This window comes from Ranitomeya imitator, chromosome 1 (genome assembly GCF_032444005.1).
Source record: "Ranitomeya imitator isolate aRanImi1 chromosome 1, aRanImi1.pri, whole genome shotgun sequence".
Classification (NCBI taxonomy): Eukaryota; Metazoa; Chordata; class Amphibia; order Anura; family Dendrobatidae; genus Ranitomeya; species Ranitomeya imitator.
In genome coordinates, this window is record NC_091282.1 from 651,739,944 (window position 1) to 651,757,586 (window position 17,643).

Genomic DNA, 17,643 nt, shown 5'->3' on the forward strand with positions numbered 1-17,643 from the left:
CAGCGCCCCAGAGATCTGGTCGTTGCAGTATGACATTCTGCCACTAAGGGGAGTGATGGTACGTCTGATGGCACTGAAGGAATTCTCCTGACCAGGTATCACCAGAACACATTACACTTCACACTCCGGCCACTAGGGGGAGCGAAAGGCTTTATTTATTGGGCCACTCCTCACACTGGTAAAACTAGGGGTTGGGGAGAAAGTTAGTTAGAAGCTCACTGGGTTGGATTCAGGCAACATCCCGTGGCAGGCGTGGGAACCTGGCAGGTGCCTAGCGAACAGAGCAGAACGTAACGGAGCCGCGCCTGCACCTCCTTGCGGCGGTATCCTAAGAAAGAGACAAGGGAAGGATATTGTGGAACAGTGTAAACGAGATCAAGCAAAAAGGAGTACCAGTAGGAGTCGTGCCGTGAGACCGAGGCAACATCCTACTGAGGTGCGTAGCCGGTGGACGGAACACCGCGGGAGTAACTGACTTTAGGCCTTCAAACTCCGCAGGACAGTTAATTATAGGTTGGCTGTCTACCTTAAAGGGAACCTGTCACCCCGTTTTTTCAGTAGATGATAAAAATACCGTTAAATAGGGCCTGAGCTGTGCTTTACAATAGGGTATTTTTTGTCCCCTGATTCCCTACCTATGCTGCTGAAATACCTTACAAAAATGGCCTTTTTCGCCTGTCAATCAGGCTGGTCAGGTCAGATGGGCGTGGTCACAGCGCTGTTTCTCCCCCACATCTTGCTTATGTTCCAGTTGGTGGCGTAGTGCTTCTCGCATGCGCAAGTGCCGAATGCACTGCGCAGCTGTAGAAAAAACCGCGATGTCCATCTGCGCACGCGCGGCATCCCGCAGCCATTTTCCTGAAGCCCCGGGAAGCAGGAGACTCCATCTGCGCACGCACGGCCCCAGGAAGATGGCCGCGCCCACCGAGAAACCGCTGAATAGCGGCGAGCGCGCTCTTTTTCTACAGCTGCGCAGTGCATTTGGCACTTGCGCATGCGAGAAGCACTACGCCACCAACGGGAACATAAGCAAGATGTGGGGGAGAAACAGCGCTGTGACCACGCCCATCTGACCTGACCAGCCTGATTGACAGGCGAAAAAGGCCACTTTTGTAAGGTATTTCGGCAGCATAGGTGGGGAATCAAGGGACAAAAAATACCCTATTGTAAAGCACAGCTCAGGCCCTATTTAACGGTATTTTTATCTCCTACTGAAAAAACGGGGTGACAGGTTCCCTTTAAATTTCCTAAGAAAACATAGGGGGCAACAGTGGGAGAGGGGCGTCTCTAGGGTCCCGGAAGACCTCCAGGCCTTCCCGTCATATGGGTGTGTCCTAGCCAAAACATACTGGGGACGAGAAACTAGTAACATCTGGAACTAAAGAAAAAGAGAGAGAGCGGTAGAGAACGAACGAACGAGAACAGTAGTTGTGAGGACTATTCCGAATGCTCAGCAGGGTAGGACTACAACACACAGGCGCTAGTGGTGGGCAACGATTTCCATCTGCGAAGGAGACTCTGGAAGTGCCCATCTGACCGGCCGGTATCTGATAGCCCTGTTAAACGTGCTCTGGATTGAGGATCCTGAAGTCTTCAGTAAAGAGACTGCAACCCTGTGTCCTCGTTATTGCCTGCACCTCACACCATCACCATCTACCTTACTGGGAAGCCCTGGTGACATACTTCACCTGTGGGAAGGTATACCATCCAGCTGCTATTCCATCACCCCAGCGGACCCCACAGCAGCGTCGGTCACCCTGACCGAACACCACAGGTGGCGTCACGAACCCCTGACAGACTGCACCACCTTTATTGGACGCCCCTTAGCAGGGTCGCGGACCGGGTCTAGCCACCGTGACAGCCTCAGAACCGAACCAGAGAGGCCCGGTACCGAGAACTCGTGGCCCTGTGTCTGGGGGCGCTCCAACTCCATCCACACACAATATGATGCCCCAACAGTACAATTCCCCACACAGTATGAAGTCTCCACAAAGTGTGAAGCACCCACAGTACAATCCTACCACACAGTATGATTCCCCCACAGTACATTTCCCTACACTCACAGTATACTGAACCCACAGTACATTCCCCACACACACACAATATGATGCCCCCACAGTACAATCCCACCACACAGTATGAAGCCCCCACAGTACAATCCCCACACACAGTATGATGTTCCCACAGTACATTCCCTCCACACATAGTATGAAGACGCCACAGTACACAATATACACATATATAAATATGCCCCCACCGTACATTCCCCCACACATAGTATGAACTTAGCTCCCACAGTAGAATCCCACCACACACTATGAAGCCACCCACACAGTATGAAGCCCCCACAGTATATTCCTCATGCACAGTTTGATGCCACCCACCATACATTCCCCCATATACAGTATGATGTCCCCACAGTACAATCCCCCACAGTATGAAGCCCCAACAGTACAATCCCCCCACACACAGTATGATGCCCCACAGTACATTCCCTCCACACACACACAATATGATGCCCCCACAGTACCATCCCTCCACACAGTATGATGCCCCCACAGTACCATCCGTCCACACAGTATGATGCCCCCACAGTAATTACCCTCACACACAGTATGATGCCCCACCGTACAACACCCCATACACAATATGATGCCCCACGATACATCCCTCCACACACACTATGATGCCCGAGGGTACATTTCCCAACACACAGTACAGTCATCCATACACAGTATGATGCCCAAATGGTACAATCCCCCCACACACAGTATGATGCTCCACCATACAACACCCCACACACAATATGATGCCCCACGATACATCCCTCCACACACAGTATGATGCCCCCACAAAACATTTCCTCCACACACAGTATGATGCCCCAGGTTACATTCCCCAACACACAGTACATTCATCCATACACAGTATGATGCCCCATGGTACAATTCCCCCCACACATAGTATGATGCCCCCACACACACTATGATGCCTCCATGGTACATTCCCCCGACACAGAATGATGACCCACATACAGTATGATGCCCCATGGTACAATCCCCCCACATAGAGTATGATGCCCCCATGGTACATTCCCCCCACACAGTATGATGCACCTATGATGCAATTCCCTCCACACACAGTATAATGCCCCCACACACGGTATGATGCTCCCATGGTACAATCCCCTCACACACAGTACGATGCCCCGACACACACAGTATGATGCCCCCATGGTACGATCCCCCCACACAGTATGATTCCCCCATGGTACATTCCCCCACACACGGTATGATGCCCCCATGGTACAATCCCCCCACACACAGTATCACAGTATGATTCCCCACACACAGTTTGATCCCCCATGGTACATTCCGCCACACACAGTATGATGCCCCCATGGTACAATCCCCCCACACAGTATGATGCCCCCATGGTACATTCCCCCCACACACATTATGGTGCCCCCACAGTACATTCTCCCCACTTAGTATGATGCCCTATAATACAATCCCCCACAAACAAAAACAAAAAACACATGGGCCACCTGCATAGTGAACAAGTCTGTAGGAACCTGTTCACACCACCAAAGAACTTGAAAACACAAAAGCGCACAGAGAGGTAAAAAAATACTCTGTTGTAAAAAAGTCACAGTAAATAAGCAAGTGCTAGTCAAAAAATGAAAAAATACAGGGTATTTAGTTAATACGTTTTTTTTGCAAAAAAATAAGCACTTGCTTATTTACTGTGACTTTTTTACAACAGAGTATTTTTTGACCTTTCTGTGCGCTTTTGTGTTTTCAAGTTCTTTGGTGGTGTGAACAGGTTCCTACAGACTTGTTCGCTATGCAGGTGGCCCATGTGTTTTTGGTTTTATAATTGTTCTCTTGTTTCTACAAGACTGGGGAGTTCACCACTCCTCTGTGGGTCATTTGCATTGTAGCTGTTCCATCTCGCATGTTCAACGTGGATATTTTCTCTCTGAGCCCCGTTCATACAGGTACTATACAGATGATCAGGTTTTTAAATACATCAGATAGGGATTATATACATTAGACAGGACTGCTCTATTATGGGTATACCTTGGCGATTGGTGGAGCAGCTTAACATACTTTTTTTTTGCAAAAAAACGTATTAACTAAATAACCTGTATTTTTTTCATTTTTTAACTAGCACTTGCTTATTTACTGTGACTTTTTTACAACAGAGTATTTTTTGACCTCTCTGTGCGCTTTTGTGTTTTCAAATCCCCCACAAACAGTATGATGCCCCCACAGTACATTCCCCTCACAAATATGATGCCCCATAGTACATTTCATCCACACATAATACGATGTCCCCACAGTACAATCCCCCACACAGTATGAAGCCCCCACACACAGTATGATGCCCCCATCGTACAATCCCCCCACACAGTATAATGCGCCCATGGTACAATCCCCCCACACAGTATAATGCCCCCATGGTACATTGCCCCACACACAGTATGATGCCCCCCATGGTACAATCCCCCCCACAGAGTATGATGCCCCATGGTACATTCCGCCACACACAGTATGATGCCTCCATGGTACATTCCCCCCACACACAGTATGATGCCCCTACAGTACATTCTTCCCACTCAGTATGATGCCCCATAAATTAATCCCCCACATACAGTATGATGCCCCCACAGTACATTCCCCTCACGCATAATATGATGCCCCATAATACGTTTCACCAACACATAATACGATGTCCCCACAGTACAATCCCCCACACAGTATGAAGCCCCACAATACAATCCCCCACACAGTATGAAGCCCCCTCAGTACATTCCCCACGCACAGTATATTCCCTCCGCATAGTATGAAGCCCCCATAGTACAATCCCCAAGTACATTATGATGCCTCCATGGTACTATCCCCACACAGTATGCTGTCCCCACACACAGTATGATGCCCCCATGGTACAATCTCCGCACACAGTATGATGTCCCGCCACACACAGTATGATGCCCCCATGGTACAATTCCCCCACACAGTATGATGCCCCCATGGTACATTCCCCACACACACAGTATGATGCCCCACAGTACATTCTCCCCACTCAGTATGATGGCCCATAATACAATCCCCCACATACAGTATGATGCCCCATGGTACATTCCCCCACACACAGTATGATGCCCCCATGGTACAATCCCCACACACACAGTATGATGCCCCCACAGTACATTCTCCCTACTCAGTATGATTCCCCATAATACAATCCCCCACATACAGTATGATGCCCCATTGTACATTCTCCCACACACAGTGTGATGCCCCCATGGTACTATCCCCCCCACACACAGTATGATGATGATGCTCCCATGGTGCAATGCCCCACACACAGTATCACAGTATGATGCCCTCATGGTAAAATCCCCTACACACACACACAGTATGATGCCCTATGGTACATTCCCCACACACAGTATGATGCCCCATAGTACAATCCCCCCACACACAGTATGATGCCCCATAATACAATCCCCCCACACACAGTATGATGGCCCCCATGGTACAATCCCCCCACAAACAGTATGATGCCCCCATGGTACAATTCCCCCCAACATACAGTATGATGCCCCTGAAGTACAATCCCCCCACACACAGTATGATGGTGCCCCCATGGTACAATCCCCCCACATAGTATGATGCCTCCATGGTACATTCCCCACACAGTATGATGCCCCCATGCTACAATTCTCCCCAACATACAGTATGATGCCCCCATAGTACAATCCCCAAACACAGTATGATGCCCCCATGGTACAATTCCCCCCACACAGAGTATGATGCCCCCACAGTACATTCTCACTACACAGTATGATGATGCAAGAAAGTCCTTACTGAGAGCTGGAAGACAAGGGAAAAATATGTAGACAACTCCTTTTATCAAGCTGAGACTGAGGTTTTTTTCGGAGATATCGCAGCAGGATAGCACATGGATAGTCAGAGAAATAAAGCATGTGAGCACGAACAGGAGTCCAGACAGACAAGGTATCGCTGGGATATCTGGCCGATGGTCTGGCGATAGCCTGGCCATGGTGTAGCACGGCAGCAGAATGGCGATGGAATGGCTATGTTGTGGCACGGCAGCAGGTTGGCGATGTAATGGCCCCAAACAACAGTAACGGGCATTTTATACATGATACAGACAAAGAAAGCTCATTGTGGCAAGAAGGGCGCATACATGATAACATCATACTGCAGAGAAAACATATTATCATTCATGGACAAAACAATGGTTAAATGTAATGACTTTGAGGCTCCTTTACCCGAACTCGATTAGAACTTGTAAATCTCCATGTTCCTCTTAGTAACTGTCATTGTTCACTTAATACACTTATTTATTATCATATGTTTACCCTTTTTCTATTATCTTGTTGCCTAGCAGCTGATCCAATTGACCTGTGTGTATGTCCACTATACCTGCTAATGGCCATGATCTCATCTTGTGTCTCCAATCTGTCTATGACTTTCAAAAGTACATCTTAAAATTAGTTGGTTTCTAACTTTGCACAAGATGGCTGCTAGAACCAACATGGCTGTTCAATATGTTATGAGTGAGCATTCTCTTACAAGTCCCCCTCTTGTACTCTATCCAGAGTACAAAATGCAGTGCTTTAATTTTCATGGGTGAATTATTGAAAATAAGATTATCAATGTAATTAATTATTTTTTGCACTTGTATGTGTGTGTGTGTGTGTGTGTGTGTGTAAGGGCAAAAATCCCTAAAAATAGCACAAAAGCTGAATAAAACGTCATTAAAATATTAGTCCAAAAAAAATAAGTTGCATAATAGTTAAGTCTTTTGGTCCATGATTTGTCTTTTTATTCACATTCTTTGGCTTCTGGATTTTCCCGATCTTCTCCCCCTCTCACACTATCAGAGTCCCACTGTATAGTGTGAGACCTCTTCTCTGGATCATCCAGTAGGTCCATGGTCCCAGGAGTCGAATATGAAAATCTCTGGGTGACCTGGGGAGAAGAGAAAAAAGTGGAGTATCAGTCCTTACCAGAAATCTCAGTAAGATAATTAAGAAGCTTACACTGATCAATGGGGAACAATTCTAACACCTTTGTGCCTTGGTTTGTTAACCCTGCGCACTCCTAAAACTTTGGGGCCAATTTTTACCAGTAATATCAAAGGTACCTTCCCAATTAGCTTCCCAGGGTCCCATCAGTACCCCCCTCCTTACATCTCCCCCTCCTAAGACCGGAAAGAAATCTAGACAGAATTTGAGGAGCTTGAATATTTTCCTGAGGCTCCCAAGACCTCTCCTCGGGACCAAAACCCCTCCAATCCACCAGAAAAAAGGTCCTCCCCCTCACTTTCTTCATTGCTAGAATGTCCTTAACTTCAAAAACATCATCAGCGGAGACAGGCTGAGAAGAATGGACAGCTGAGGCATGGAACTGAATAAAGACAACAGGCTTCAGAAGGGAAAGGTGGAAAGAATTGGGAATACGGAGCAAAGGAGGTAACCTCAACTTATAAGAAACATCATTAATGCGACCCAGAACCTCAAAGGGACCAATATAACAGGGACCCAACTTACGAGAGGGAATTTTCAAGCGAACGAACCTGGAAGATAACCACACCTTATCACCAGGAAGATAAAGTGGAGAAACCAAACGCCTGTTATCAGCATATCTCTTCATTTTGTCACGTGCTAATTCAAGAGCGTCTTGGTCTCCTGCCAGATCCTGGAGAACTCCCCGGACAGAAGATCAGCCGCTAGGACACCCGAGACAGGAGGAACCGGTAAAGGAACATCAGGATGTTGCCCATAGACGATAAAGAAGGGAGACTTGGAAGAAGATTCACCGGTATGATTATTATAGGCGAATTCAGCCCACGGGAGTAAGTTGGACCAATCACTGTGATGGGAGTTAGAAAAATGACAAAGATAAGACACCAGAGTTTGATTAGTGCGTTCCACTTGGCCATTGGACTGTGGATGGTAGGCAGAGGAGAAGTCAAGTGAAATGTTCATAAATTTACAAAGTGCTCTCCAGAACCGAGAAGTGAACTGGACCCCTCTGTCCGAAACAATATGTTGAGGGAAGCCATGAATACGAAAAATATGATGAATGAACATTTTTGCCAATTCGGGTGCTGAAGGCAAACCAGGAAGGGATATGAAATGAGCCATCTTGGAGAACCTGTCCACAACTACGAGGATGACAGTGTAGCCGGAAGAGCGAGGCAGATCAGTGATAAAATCCATAGCAATGTGTTGCCACGGAGCCGATGGAACAGGAAGCGGATGAAGAAGACCAGAAGGAAGTTGCCTAGGAACTTTGTTCTTGGCACAAGACGGACAGGAAGCAATAAAACTTTGGACATCTTGGGATAAGGTTGGCCACCAATAGTAATGAGACACGAGCATGAGAGTCTTCTTAAAACCAGCATGACCCACAATTTTAGAGGCATGACCCCAGCGTAAGACCAGTTTCCTATTGCTTTCAGAGACGAAGGTCTTGCCCAGAGGCAAAGAGGATAGACTAACGGGAGCCACCACGATGATTTTAGAAGGGTCCAAGATGTGTGCAGGCTCCTCCTCCGTATCAGCAGACAAGAAGGATCTGGACAGTGCGTCAGCCTTGAAATTCTTATTGCTGGGACAGAAGTGTAATTCAAAATTAAAACGAGCAAAGAAGAGGGACCATCTAGCTTGCCGGGGATTAAGCCTCTGTGCAGAACGAATGTAAGCCAGATTCTTGTGGTCTGTATAGATCTTGAACGGATGCACGGCTCCTTCCAGAAGATACCTCCATTCCTGCAACACTAGTTTGATGGCCAAAAGCTCTCGTCACCAATAGAATAGTTTCGTTCAGACGAAGAGAAAGTCTTAAGGCCCCTTCACATTAAGCGACGCTGCAGCGATACCGACAACGATCCGGATCGCTGCAGCGTCGCTGTTTGGTCGCTGGAGAGCTGTCACACAGACCGCTCTCCAGCGACCAACAATGCCGGTAACCAGGGTAAACATCGGGTAACTAAGCGCAGGGCCGCGCTTAGTAACCCGATGTTTACCCTGGTTACCATGCTAAAAGTAAAAAAAAACAAACACTAGATACTTACCTACCGCTGTCTGTCCTCCAGCGCTGCGCTCTGCTTCTCTGCACTCCTCCTGTACTGGCTGTGAGCCGGAAAGCAGAGCGGTGACGTCACCGCTCTGCTTTCCGGCTCACAGCCAGTACAGGAGGAGTGCAGAGCACAGCGCTGGAGGACAGACGGCTGTAGGTAAGTATCTAGTGTTTTTTTTTTTTTACTTTTAGCATGGTAACCAGGGTAAACATCGGGTTACTAAGCGCGGCCCTGCGCTTAGTTACCCGATGTTTACCCTGGTTACCAGTGAAGACATCGCTGGATCGGTGTCACACACGCCGATCCAGCGATGTCAGCAGGAGTCCAGCGACGAAATAAAGTTCTGGACTTTATTCAGCGACCAACGATCTCCCAGCAGGGGCCTGATCGTTGGTCGCTGTCACACATAACGATTTCATTAACGATATTGTTGCTACGTCACAAATAGCAACGATATCGTTAACAATATCGTTATGTGTGAAGGTACCTTTAGAGAAGAAACCGCAGGTGACGAGGCGCCCAGACGAAGACCTTTGAGAAAGTACCGCTCCGGCACCAACAGCTGAGGCGTCCACTTTGAGAATAAAAGGTTTATTGACTTCAGGACGATGCAGTATGGGAGCTGTAGCAAAGGCTTGTTTCAGGGACAGAAAGGCATCATTAGCCTCCGAAGACCACACGTGTGGATTGGATCCCTTGCAAATCATAGAGGAGATGGGTCTGGTCAGAGAAGAAAAATGAGGAATGAACTGTCGATAGTAATTTGCGAAGCCGAGTAAAAGTGTTGGATTGCCTTGACATCATGAGGATGAGGCCAGTTGAGCACGGCGGACACCTTTTCTGGATCTATACTCAAGCCAGAGTCGGAGATGATGTAACCCAGAAACGGAAGAGAAGACAGTTCAAAGGCACATTTTTCGAGTTTAGCAAAAAGACGATTCTCCCTCAAACGCAGAAGCACAAGACAGACGTCCCTTCTATGGGTAGATAAATCTGGAGAGTAAACGAGAATGTCGTCCAAGTATACCACCACGCAAGAATATAAAGATCTCGGAAGATGTCATTCACAAATTCTTGAAATACTGCGGGAGCATTGCATAAGCCGAAGGGCATGACCAAGTACTCGTAATGTTCATCTCTGGTGTTAAAAGTGGTTTTCCACTCATCTCTGGGATGGATTCGGATGGGATTATAGGCCCCACGAAGATCCAGCTTGGTGAAGATTTGCGCTCCCCGCAAGCGATCAAAAAGTTCCGGGATAAGAGGAAGCGGGTACTTGTTTTTAATTGTTATACTGTTGAGGCCCCGGTAGTCGATGAAGGGTTCCATCCTTTTTCTTGACAAAAAAGAAACCAGCACCTGCAGGAGAAGAGGACTTCCGGATGAAACCTCTGGCCAAATTCTCCTGGACGTAGTCGGTCATGGCTTGAGATTCAAGAGGATTCAGCGGATAAATTCGGCTTCTGGGCGGAGACGAACCGGGAAGGAGGTCGATCGGACAATCGAATGGTCGATGCGGAGGCAAACTCTCCCCCTCCTTCTTGTCAAAGACGTCCACAAAGGAGTGATAGGCCGAAGGTAAAGCTGCAGGTGCCGTGGTTGACCAGGAAGACCTTAGAGGCAGGAAAGGACGAAAACATCTAGTTTGACAAGAATGGCCCCAGCGAAGGACATCTCCAGATCGCCAATCCAGGACAGGTTCATGAATTCTTAACCAAGGAAGACCTAGGAGAAAAGTATAAGACAATGATGGCAGCACGTAAAATGCAATCTTCTCCCGATGTAAGGCTCCGATCTGTAGCTACACCTCTTCGGTGACCAAGGAAACGGTCTCCCGTAGGGGTCTGCCATCGACCGAAGTTATATGCCGGGGAGACTCCAAGGATCTGACAGGAATTCGAAACCTTCTAACCGTGTCAAGCTGAATAAAATTGCCTGCCGCTCCAGAATCAATATAAGCAATCTCAGAAGAACGAGAAGAACCAAAATTTTGCAAAACGGAGAGAGTGAAAGGTAGAGAGGTATCATTAATACCTAGGGAGGCCTCTCTTACCTGACCTAGGTGGAGGCCTTTCCCGGCCTCACCGTACAAGAACGTAGAAGATGGGAGGCGCTGCCACAATAAAAGCAAAGACCCTGAGCGAGTCTTTCTTTACAGCGTTGTTCTGCTGGCTTAATATGGTCTACTTGCATAAGTTCCGGTGCTGCAGCTGCAGAAGGGGAAACCTGAGGAAGACGCGGAGGACTGCGAGCAGTTGAGGCTTGTCAGGGTAGCCTCCTCTCCCTGGCAGATTCACGGAGGCGTTCCTGAAAACGCAAGTCAATGCGGGTTGCCAGAGAAATGAGATCCTCCAAAGAAGTAGGAGTATCTCTACCTGCCAGCTCATCCTTTATGCGACAGGAAAGGCCACGCTAAAAAGCTCCCACCAGGGCCTCATTGTTCCACCCCAGCTCAGAGGACAAGGTGCGAAAACGAATGGCGTACTGGCTGACAGAAAGAGTACCCTGGTGGAGACTAAAAAGAGACTCAATGATAGAGGCTAACCGACCTGGCTCATCGAAAACCTTACGAAAAGTCTCCAAAAAGGTGGAAAGTTGAGACACCGGGGGATCATTACGCTCCCAGAGGGGATTAACCCAGGCCAAGGCCTCACCCTCCAAGTGGGATACCACAAAAGCCACCTTAGCCCGATCAGTGGGGTATAGTTGTGGCAATAATTCAAAGTGCAACTGACACTGATTAAGGAAACACCGACACAATTTGGGATCTCCAGAAAACCGCGGGGGTTTAGCCAGACGAGGAGGTGGGTGAGTGGTCTTCAATAGAAATCTGTTCCTTGCAAATAACAAAATTGTGCAGGACCACACAAGCTTTTACCACCTCGTAAACAGTGTCAGCCTTGAGGTTGATAGCAGTCAAGAGAACTCTCCATTTTGCAGATAAAATCCCAAAAGCGCACTCCACCATTCTTAGTGCTCGTGTTAGGCGGTAATTAAAAACTGTCTTAGTTGGCGTCAATCAACTACTTGAATATGGCTTCAGCAGGTGTTCCGAGAGTTGGAACGCTTTATCACCAACACAAACAAATGGCATTGGTGGCCCAGAGGTTTCAGGCAGCCATTTTGGTGGCGGAAATTCAAAGGTGTTTCCATACAGATGACGCCCCATTGCAGACACTTTAAAAACTTGTGAATCATTTGAGCGTCCATAGGCCCCAATATCGACCGCTATAAATTTGTATTCTGTGTCTGCTATGGCCATAAGCACAATGGAGAAATATTTTTTGTAGTTAAAATATTCCGATCCAGCACGATTGACGATGCGGATATGTTTCCCATCCACTGCACACAAGCAATCGGGAATCTGACAAATTTGTAGGAATTTGGCTGCGATCTCCAGCCAACTCTCCGTTGTGGGATGTGGCATAAATTTGCCATGTAAAGAGTCCCACAATGCACAGCAGATGTGCTTCACAATTCCCGATATGGTGGAAATCCCAAGTCGGAACTGAAAATGGAAGGGTGAAAGGGATTCTCCAGTTGCAAGGAATCTGTGAAAAAAAAGGGGAAAAATTAGTACAAAATACAAGCAACAACATTACAGTTATAAGTGTGCTTTAACAGTAACAGATAAAAATGGCTTACCTAAGAGTCACCATCAGACGCTCCGCCGGTCAAACTGAGAAACGGCAATAAGTATCAATTCTTGCCATGAGGTGTCCAATCCGTTCCACCAACAAGTCAAAGTTCTTCACTTTCATCCGCACGTAGCTGAAAAACTTCTTTGGGTCTCCTCGTAGCTCCATGTACAGTGTAGAATACACCCCACGCGTCATTCTCTGTGCTGTGATTGGGTGGATCCACAAATGGCGTTGGCACAGATGCATAATGCGCTGTATCTCTCGTTCCTTCTCCAGAACAATCGCTCTCAAGCGATTTGCCTCCACAGTAAAATCCACGTTGATTTTCAGAATATTCGCAATAACGCCTTCCATGCAGGGTGGATAAAAATCAATGGTTTTTTAAAAAAAAAAATCGGATTTTTTTGATTTAAATCAGATTTTTTTTATTTAAATCGGATTTTTTTTATTTAAATCGGATTTTTTTCAATAAACTGCTTTTTGAGGAAAATATTTTACCATCCAAAGGTTCTTCCATCATGAGATAAAGCTGAGTTGTTTAACTCAGTAGAATAAAGGCTGTATATGTGTAACATTCACAATGCCATGCTCTTCCAGAGGTTTCTGTAGGATTAGTGGGCAGTTTCTCTCCTATATTATCACAGACGCTCGCTTTACTTACGCAGTTCTCAAAACTGAATTTGACTCCGCAGAGGTCCCAGCCTCTTCTAATGAAGCTCCTTCGCCTATCGGTAAGGCAGGCATGCGTGCAAAATGCAAACGATGCAACAAAGAGATGCAAGGCCTGGAGGCGCGAATGAGGCAACATCATGAGAAGTGCGGTGATGAAGATGACTCATCTTCATCACCGCACTTCTCATGATCCATGCCACTCATCTTCATCACCGCACTTCTCATGATGTTGCCTCATTCGCGCCACCAGGCCTTGCATCTCTTTGTTGCATCATTTGCATTTTGCACGCATGCCTGCCTTACCGATAGGCGAAGGAGCTTCATTAAAATATTCCCAAACTGGGTCTCTTTTACGGCCTGCTGCCATTATAAGGAAAGAATGTAATAAACCTCAGATCGTACACACAAACAGATCCAGACTTGTCTGTCTGTGGCTATGCTGCAGTATTGTGCTCAAAGTTTCACTTTCATTTTCTTGTCTGCTAGCCCTTCCTCCTCCTCAAACTTAGATTCACATTCTTCTTGTGTTGTGCAGATCTATTCCACTCCAAACAATCAGAAACATATTGTCTAACTTCTTGGACTTGGCACTGAAGGGGTTGATTCTGTATTCATAGGTTTGTAGAACAATAGGATTAAGGTCTTTTTCTCAACTCTGTTCATGTTGTAACATTTTTGCCGTGAAGAAGAGGCTGGGACCTCTGCGGAGTCAAATTCAGTTAGGTAGAAACTTTGATTTAAATCACTGATTTAAATCAAGCCTTACTGACTAGTGATTTAAATCGTGATTTAAATCAGTTAGATTTAAATCAAATCCACCCTGCTTCCATGCTCTCCAACCTGTCACAGATGGGCTGTAGGAACACTGTATATATAGGTTTTCAGTAGCCAATCACGTTTGGGAGCATCTCAGTGGCGTTTTTAAAATCCGGATCCGTCATAAAACGTATGAAAAATTGGATGAACCGGATGAAGAACTGATGCAACAGATCCGACTAGGCGTAAAACTGGATCTGTCACATCAGTTTTTCACTAATTTCGCCGGATCCGTCATTCTGACGCGCCGCCGGATTATGCCTGACGCCAGAAGACGGATGTGTGAAAGGAGCCACAGCAGACCCCCTCCTTTCCCACTGTGGAAATTACCGTGGCTGGAAAACATGAAAATAAACAAGTTATGGCTGCTAAAATATAGCGAGGGAAAAACACCGGAAAAAAAAGCCCTGTTCGGTGTCTAAATGGTCATTTATAAACACTCTGCTAAACCTCATGTGGGGAATGAGATGCTCGGGGCTTGCTGGGATTTGTGGTTCACGAGCTCTTTGCCACAGGACAGACGGTGCTCCCCTGGTGGCACTGCACAGTACACATCCCAGGTGACACAGACCACACTGTGACTGCACACGTGACTGCCCATAGGAGCAGTGTCAATAAAGCTTGTCTGAAAGAAAACGCCAGCCGCAGGGCGGAAGTGGGGTACCGGAAGTAGAACGGAGAGCGCGAGCGTGGCCTTGTGGGCGGCGGAGACAACATGGCGGCGGGGCCGATCTCGGAACGGAACCAAGGTAACGCGTGAAACAGAAGGCAACGGGTCCGGTACCGGCGGCCGCTGAGTTGCCCCGTTGGAACTACATTTCCCGGCATGCCTTCAATTTCGCTGTGCATGCTCCACGGCAGGCGCGACGTGCTGGGATTTGTAGTTCTACAGTTCTAGTTATAGAGGCTGCTGTTGGGCACAGACCCCTCCTAGTATCGCGTGTTACTCTGTACTAGGCCTCTGCTTCGTAACCTTTCATTGGTCCTTGCTCTCACAGCTGCAGGTTTGTTACCGTGTGCCAGCGCAGAGAATTCTGGGCCAGAGATGCAGAAGACACTGTAACGAGCCCTCAGCTGTGTGAGCAGGACTAGTCTGTGCCTCAGAAAGTAGAAAGCCCAGCAGTAAATGTTTAGCTATTGCCCTGGCTGTGTGGTGCGAGGCGGTAACGATGCTGTGTGTCTGCAGACGCCACGGTCTATGTGGGAGGCCTGGATGAGAAGGTGAGCGAGCCGCTGCTATGGGAGCTCTTCCTACAAGCCGGGCCGGTGGTGAACACGCACATGCCCAAAGACCGGGTGACCGGACAGCACCAAGGTGAGGACTAAACCATAGCCACCGATGATGAGACATTGTCACGGAATCTCAGCTGTGAGAAGTGTCCGCTCTAGGCTTGTCTCCATTTACTGATGGCAAGCAGAGGCTTTACACGGAAGCTTCTAGATAGAGGCTGCATAAATCACTAGGACACGTGAGTGGAAGAAACCTTGCACTAAATCTTCGAGCTATCTGCTGCTTTCTCCACTTCTCAGCCACTACTTCAGAGCTGCTGCAATCCGTGCTTCCTCAGATCACTGCAAGCTGCACTGTTATACCGCCCATTGTGCAGTACTGTGCTCCTTTCTAGCAAGTGCCACAGAGCCGGATTTACAGTTACACTGTTCAGTACTGCTGTGTCATTTCCTCCATACTTCTACTTTCTGGTAAGCGTGAATCTTACACCAGAGCTGGATTCACATCTGCACCACTCTCCAATGTTCCTCCTTTCTATTGTATCTCATTCAGGGCTACACTTCTCAGTGCCGTGATATAATGTTCTCTAAGCTACTGCCCTCACCCTGCGCTGGATTCCCAGCTACACTGTCCTGTATGGCTTTATTATGTCCTCCATGCTTTTGCTTTGTCATGCATTCTTTATATGAATGTAGCGGTGCTTGCACACTGCTACTAGCTGAAAATTGGTGACAACTTTAAAGCCGGGATAAAATTGGGAAGTTGGGTAAAAACCCAAAGTGACCCTTGTTCTTTGCCAGCGCCGGGACTACTGTGATGTAATGCTTAGTGAGGCACGCTTGACCCCTAGTTATGGCTTCTCATCCTAGAGCCATCCTACTGGTAGAACCCCTCTTTCATGCCGTATTGCTGTGTGACCTGTCATAACTCTGCTCTGCGCCCTCCAGGTTATGGATTTGTGGAGTTCCTCAGTGAAGAAGACGCCGATTATGCTATTAAAATAATGAACATGATCAAGCTGTATGGGAAGCCGATCCGAGTGAACAAAGCTTCAGCGCACAACAAGAACTTGGACGTCGGGGCCAACATCTTCATCGGTAACCTGGACCCTGAGATCGATGAGAAGCTTCTGTACGACACCTTCAGCGCCTTTGGGGTCATCCTGCAAACCCCGAAGATCATGAGAGATCCAGACACCGGCAACTCCAAGGGCTACGCTTTCATCAACTTTGCCAGCTTCGATGCCTCCGATGCCGCCATCGAGGCCATGAACGGACAATATTTATGTAACCGGCCCATCACAGTCTCTTATGCTTTTAAGAAGGACTCCAAGGGGGAGAGGCACGGGTCAGCTGCGGAGAGGCTGCTGGCTGCACAGAACCCGCTGTCACAGGCAGACAGGCCTCACCAGCTGTTCGCAGATGCTCCTCCACCTCCGTCAGTCCCTGCCGTGATCACGTCCCTGACAAACGCTGTTGCTGCAGGTGAGGGCTTTGCATTTGCTTGTATCGGTACACCCCGACTCCCGCAATGGCGTCTTGTCACAAAGGATTGTCTGCAGAGGTAATTGCCGGAGGCCAGGGTGAAAACAGATGGGTATGATTAGGTGCAGATTCGGGGTCCGATTTGTTATGCCACTCTTGGTTGGTTCTTCCATGTCTGCCAGGAGCTTTGTGTCTGGGTGCAACCTCTTTTCTGTGCCCGTCCACTTACCTAAGTCTACTTTTCCTGTTTCAGGCATTCCCTCGTTTCCGCCAGTTCCTCCACCCGGAGCAATGCCCCCAGGAATTCCCCCTTCAATGCCCCCACCACCAATGTCTCCAGTCACCGCCGCAGGTCAATCTGTTGCAGCCGGTCACCCGCAGGTGCCGCTGCCCTTCCAAGCCGGAGCCCTGCACCATGGTGAGTAGAATAAGATACTGTATACATATGGAACGATTAGGGGACAGTTTATTGGAGGGGCTTTATTATCTAGGGGCACGTATTCTAAGACCCCCAGCTGTTTACAAGTCACCAGGCAGGTGAGAGTATTGTTCCTATTGAAGTGAATGTGAGCTGAAGTATAGGAAACTACCACTACATAGAGTACGGATCTTAACCGTTTCAGCTCCATATACTGACTGTGCTCTTAAAGAGGCCAGGGGAGCTTGACTGAACCTG

The 17,643-nt window shown here is 47.8% G+C and overlaps 1 protein-coding gene across 1 annotated transcript in view; it reads left to right on the forward strand.

Moving 5' to 3' along the window:
* Nucleotides 1-14,900: 14,900 nt before the first annotated feature.
* Nucleotides 14,901-17,643, forward strand: part of SF3B4 (splicing factor 3b subunit 4) — an 8,166-nt gene continuing 5,423 nt past the window's right edge. Inside the window, exons 1-4 of the mRNA XM_069728687.1 lie at nucleotides 14,901-15,001; nucleotides 15,439-15,567; nucleotides 16,431-16,967; nucleotides 17,221-17,385. Coding sequence (XP_069584788.1) covers nucleotides 14,968-15,001; nucleotides 15,439-15,567; nucleotides 16,431-16,967; nucleotides 17,221-17,385 — 865 coding nt within the window. The 5' untranslated portion in view covers nucleotides 14,901-14,967. The remainder of the gene's footprint in view (nucleotides 15,002-15,438; nucleotides 15,568-16,430; nucleotides 16,968-17,220; nucleotides 17,386-17,643) is intronic.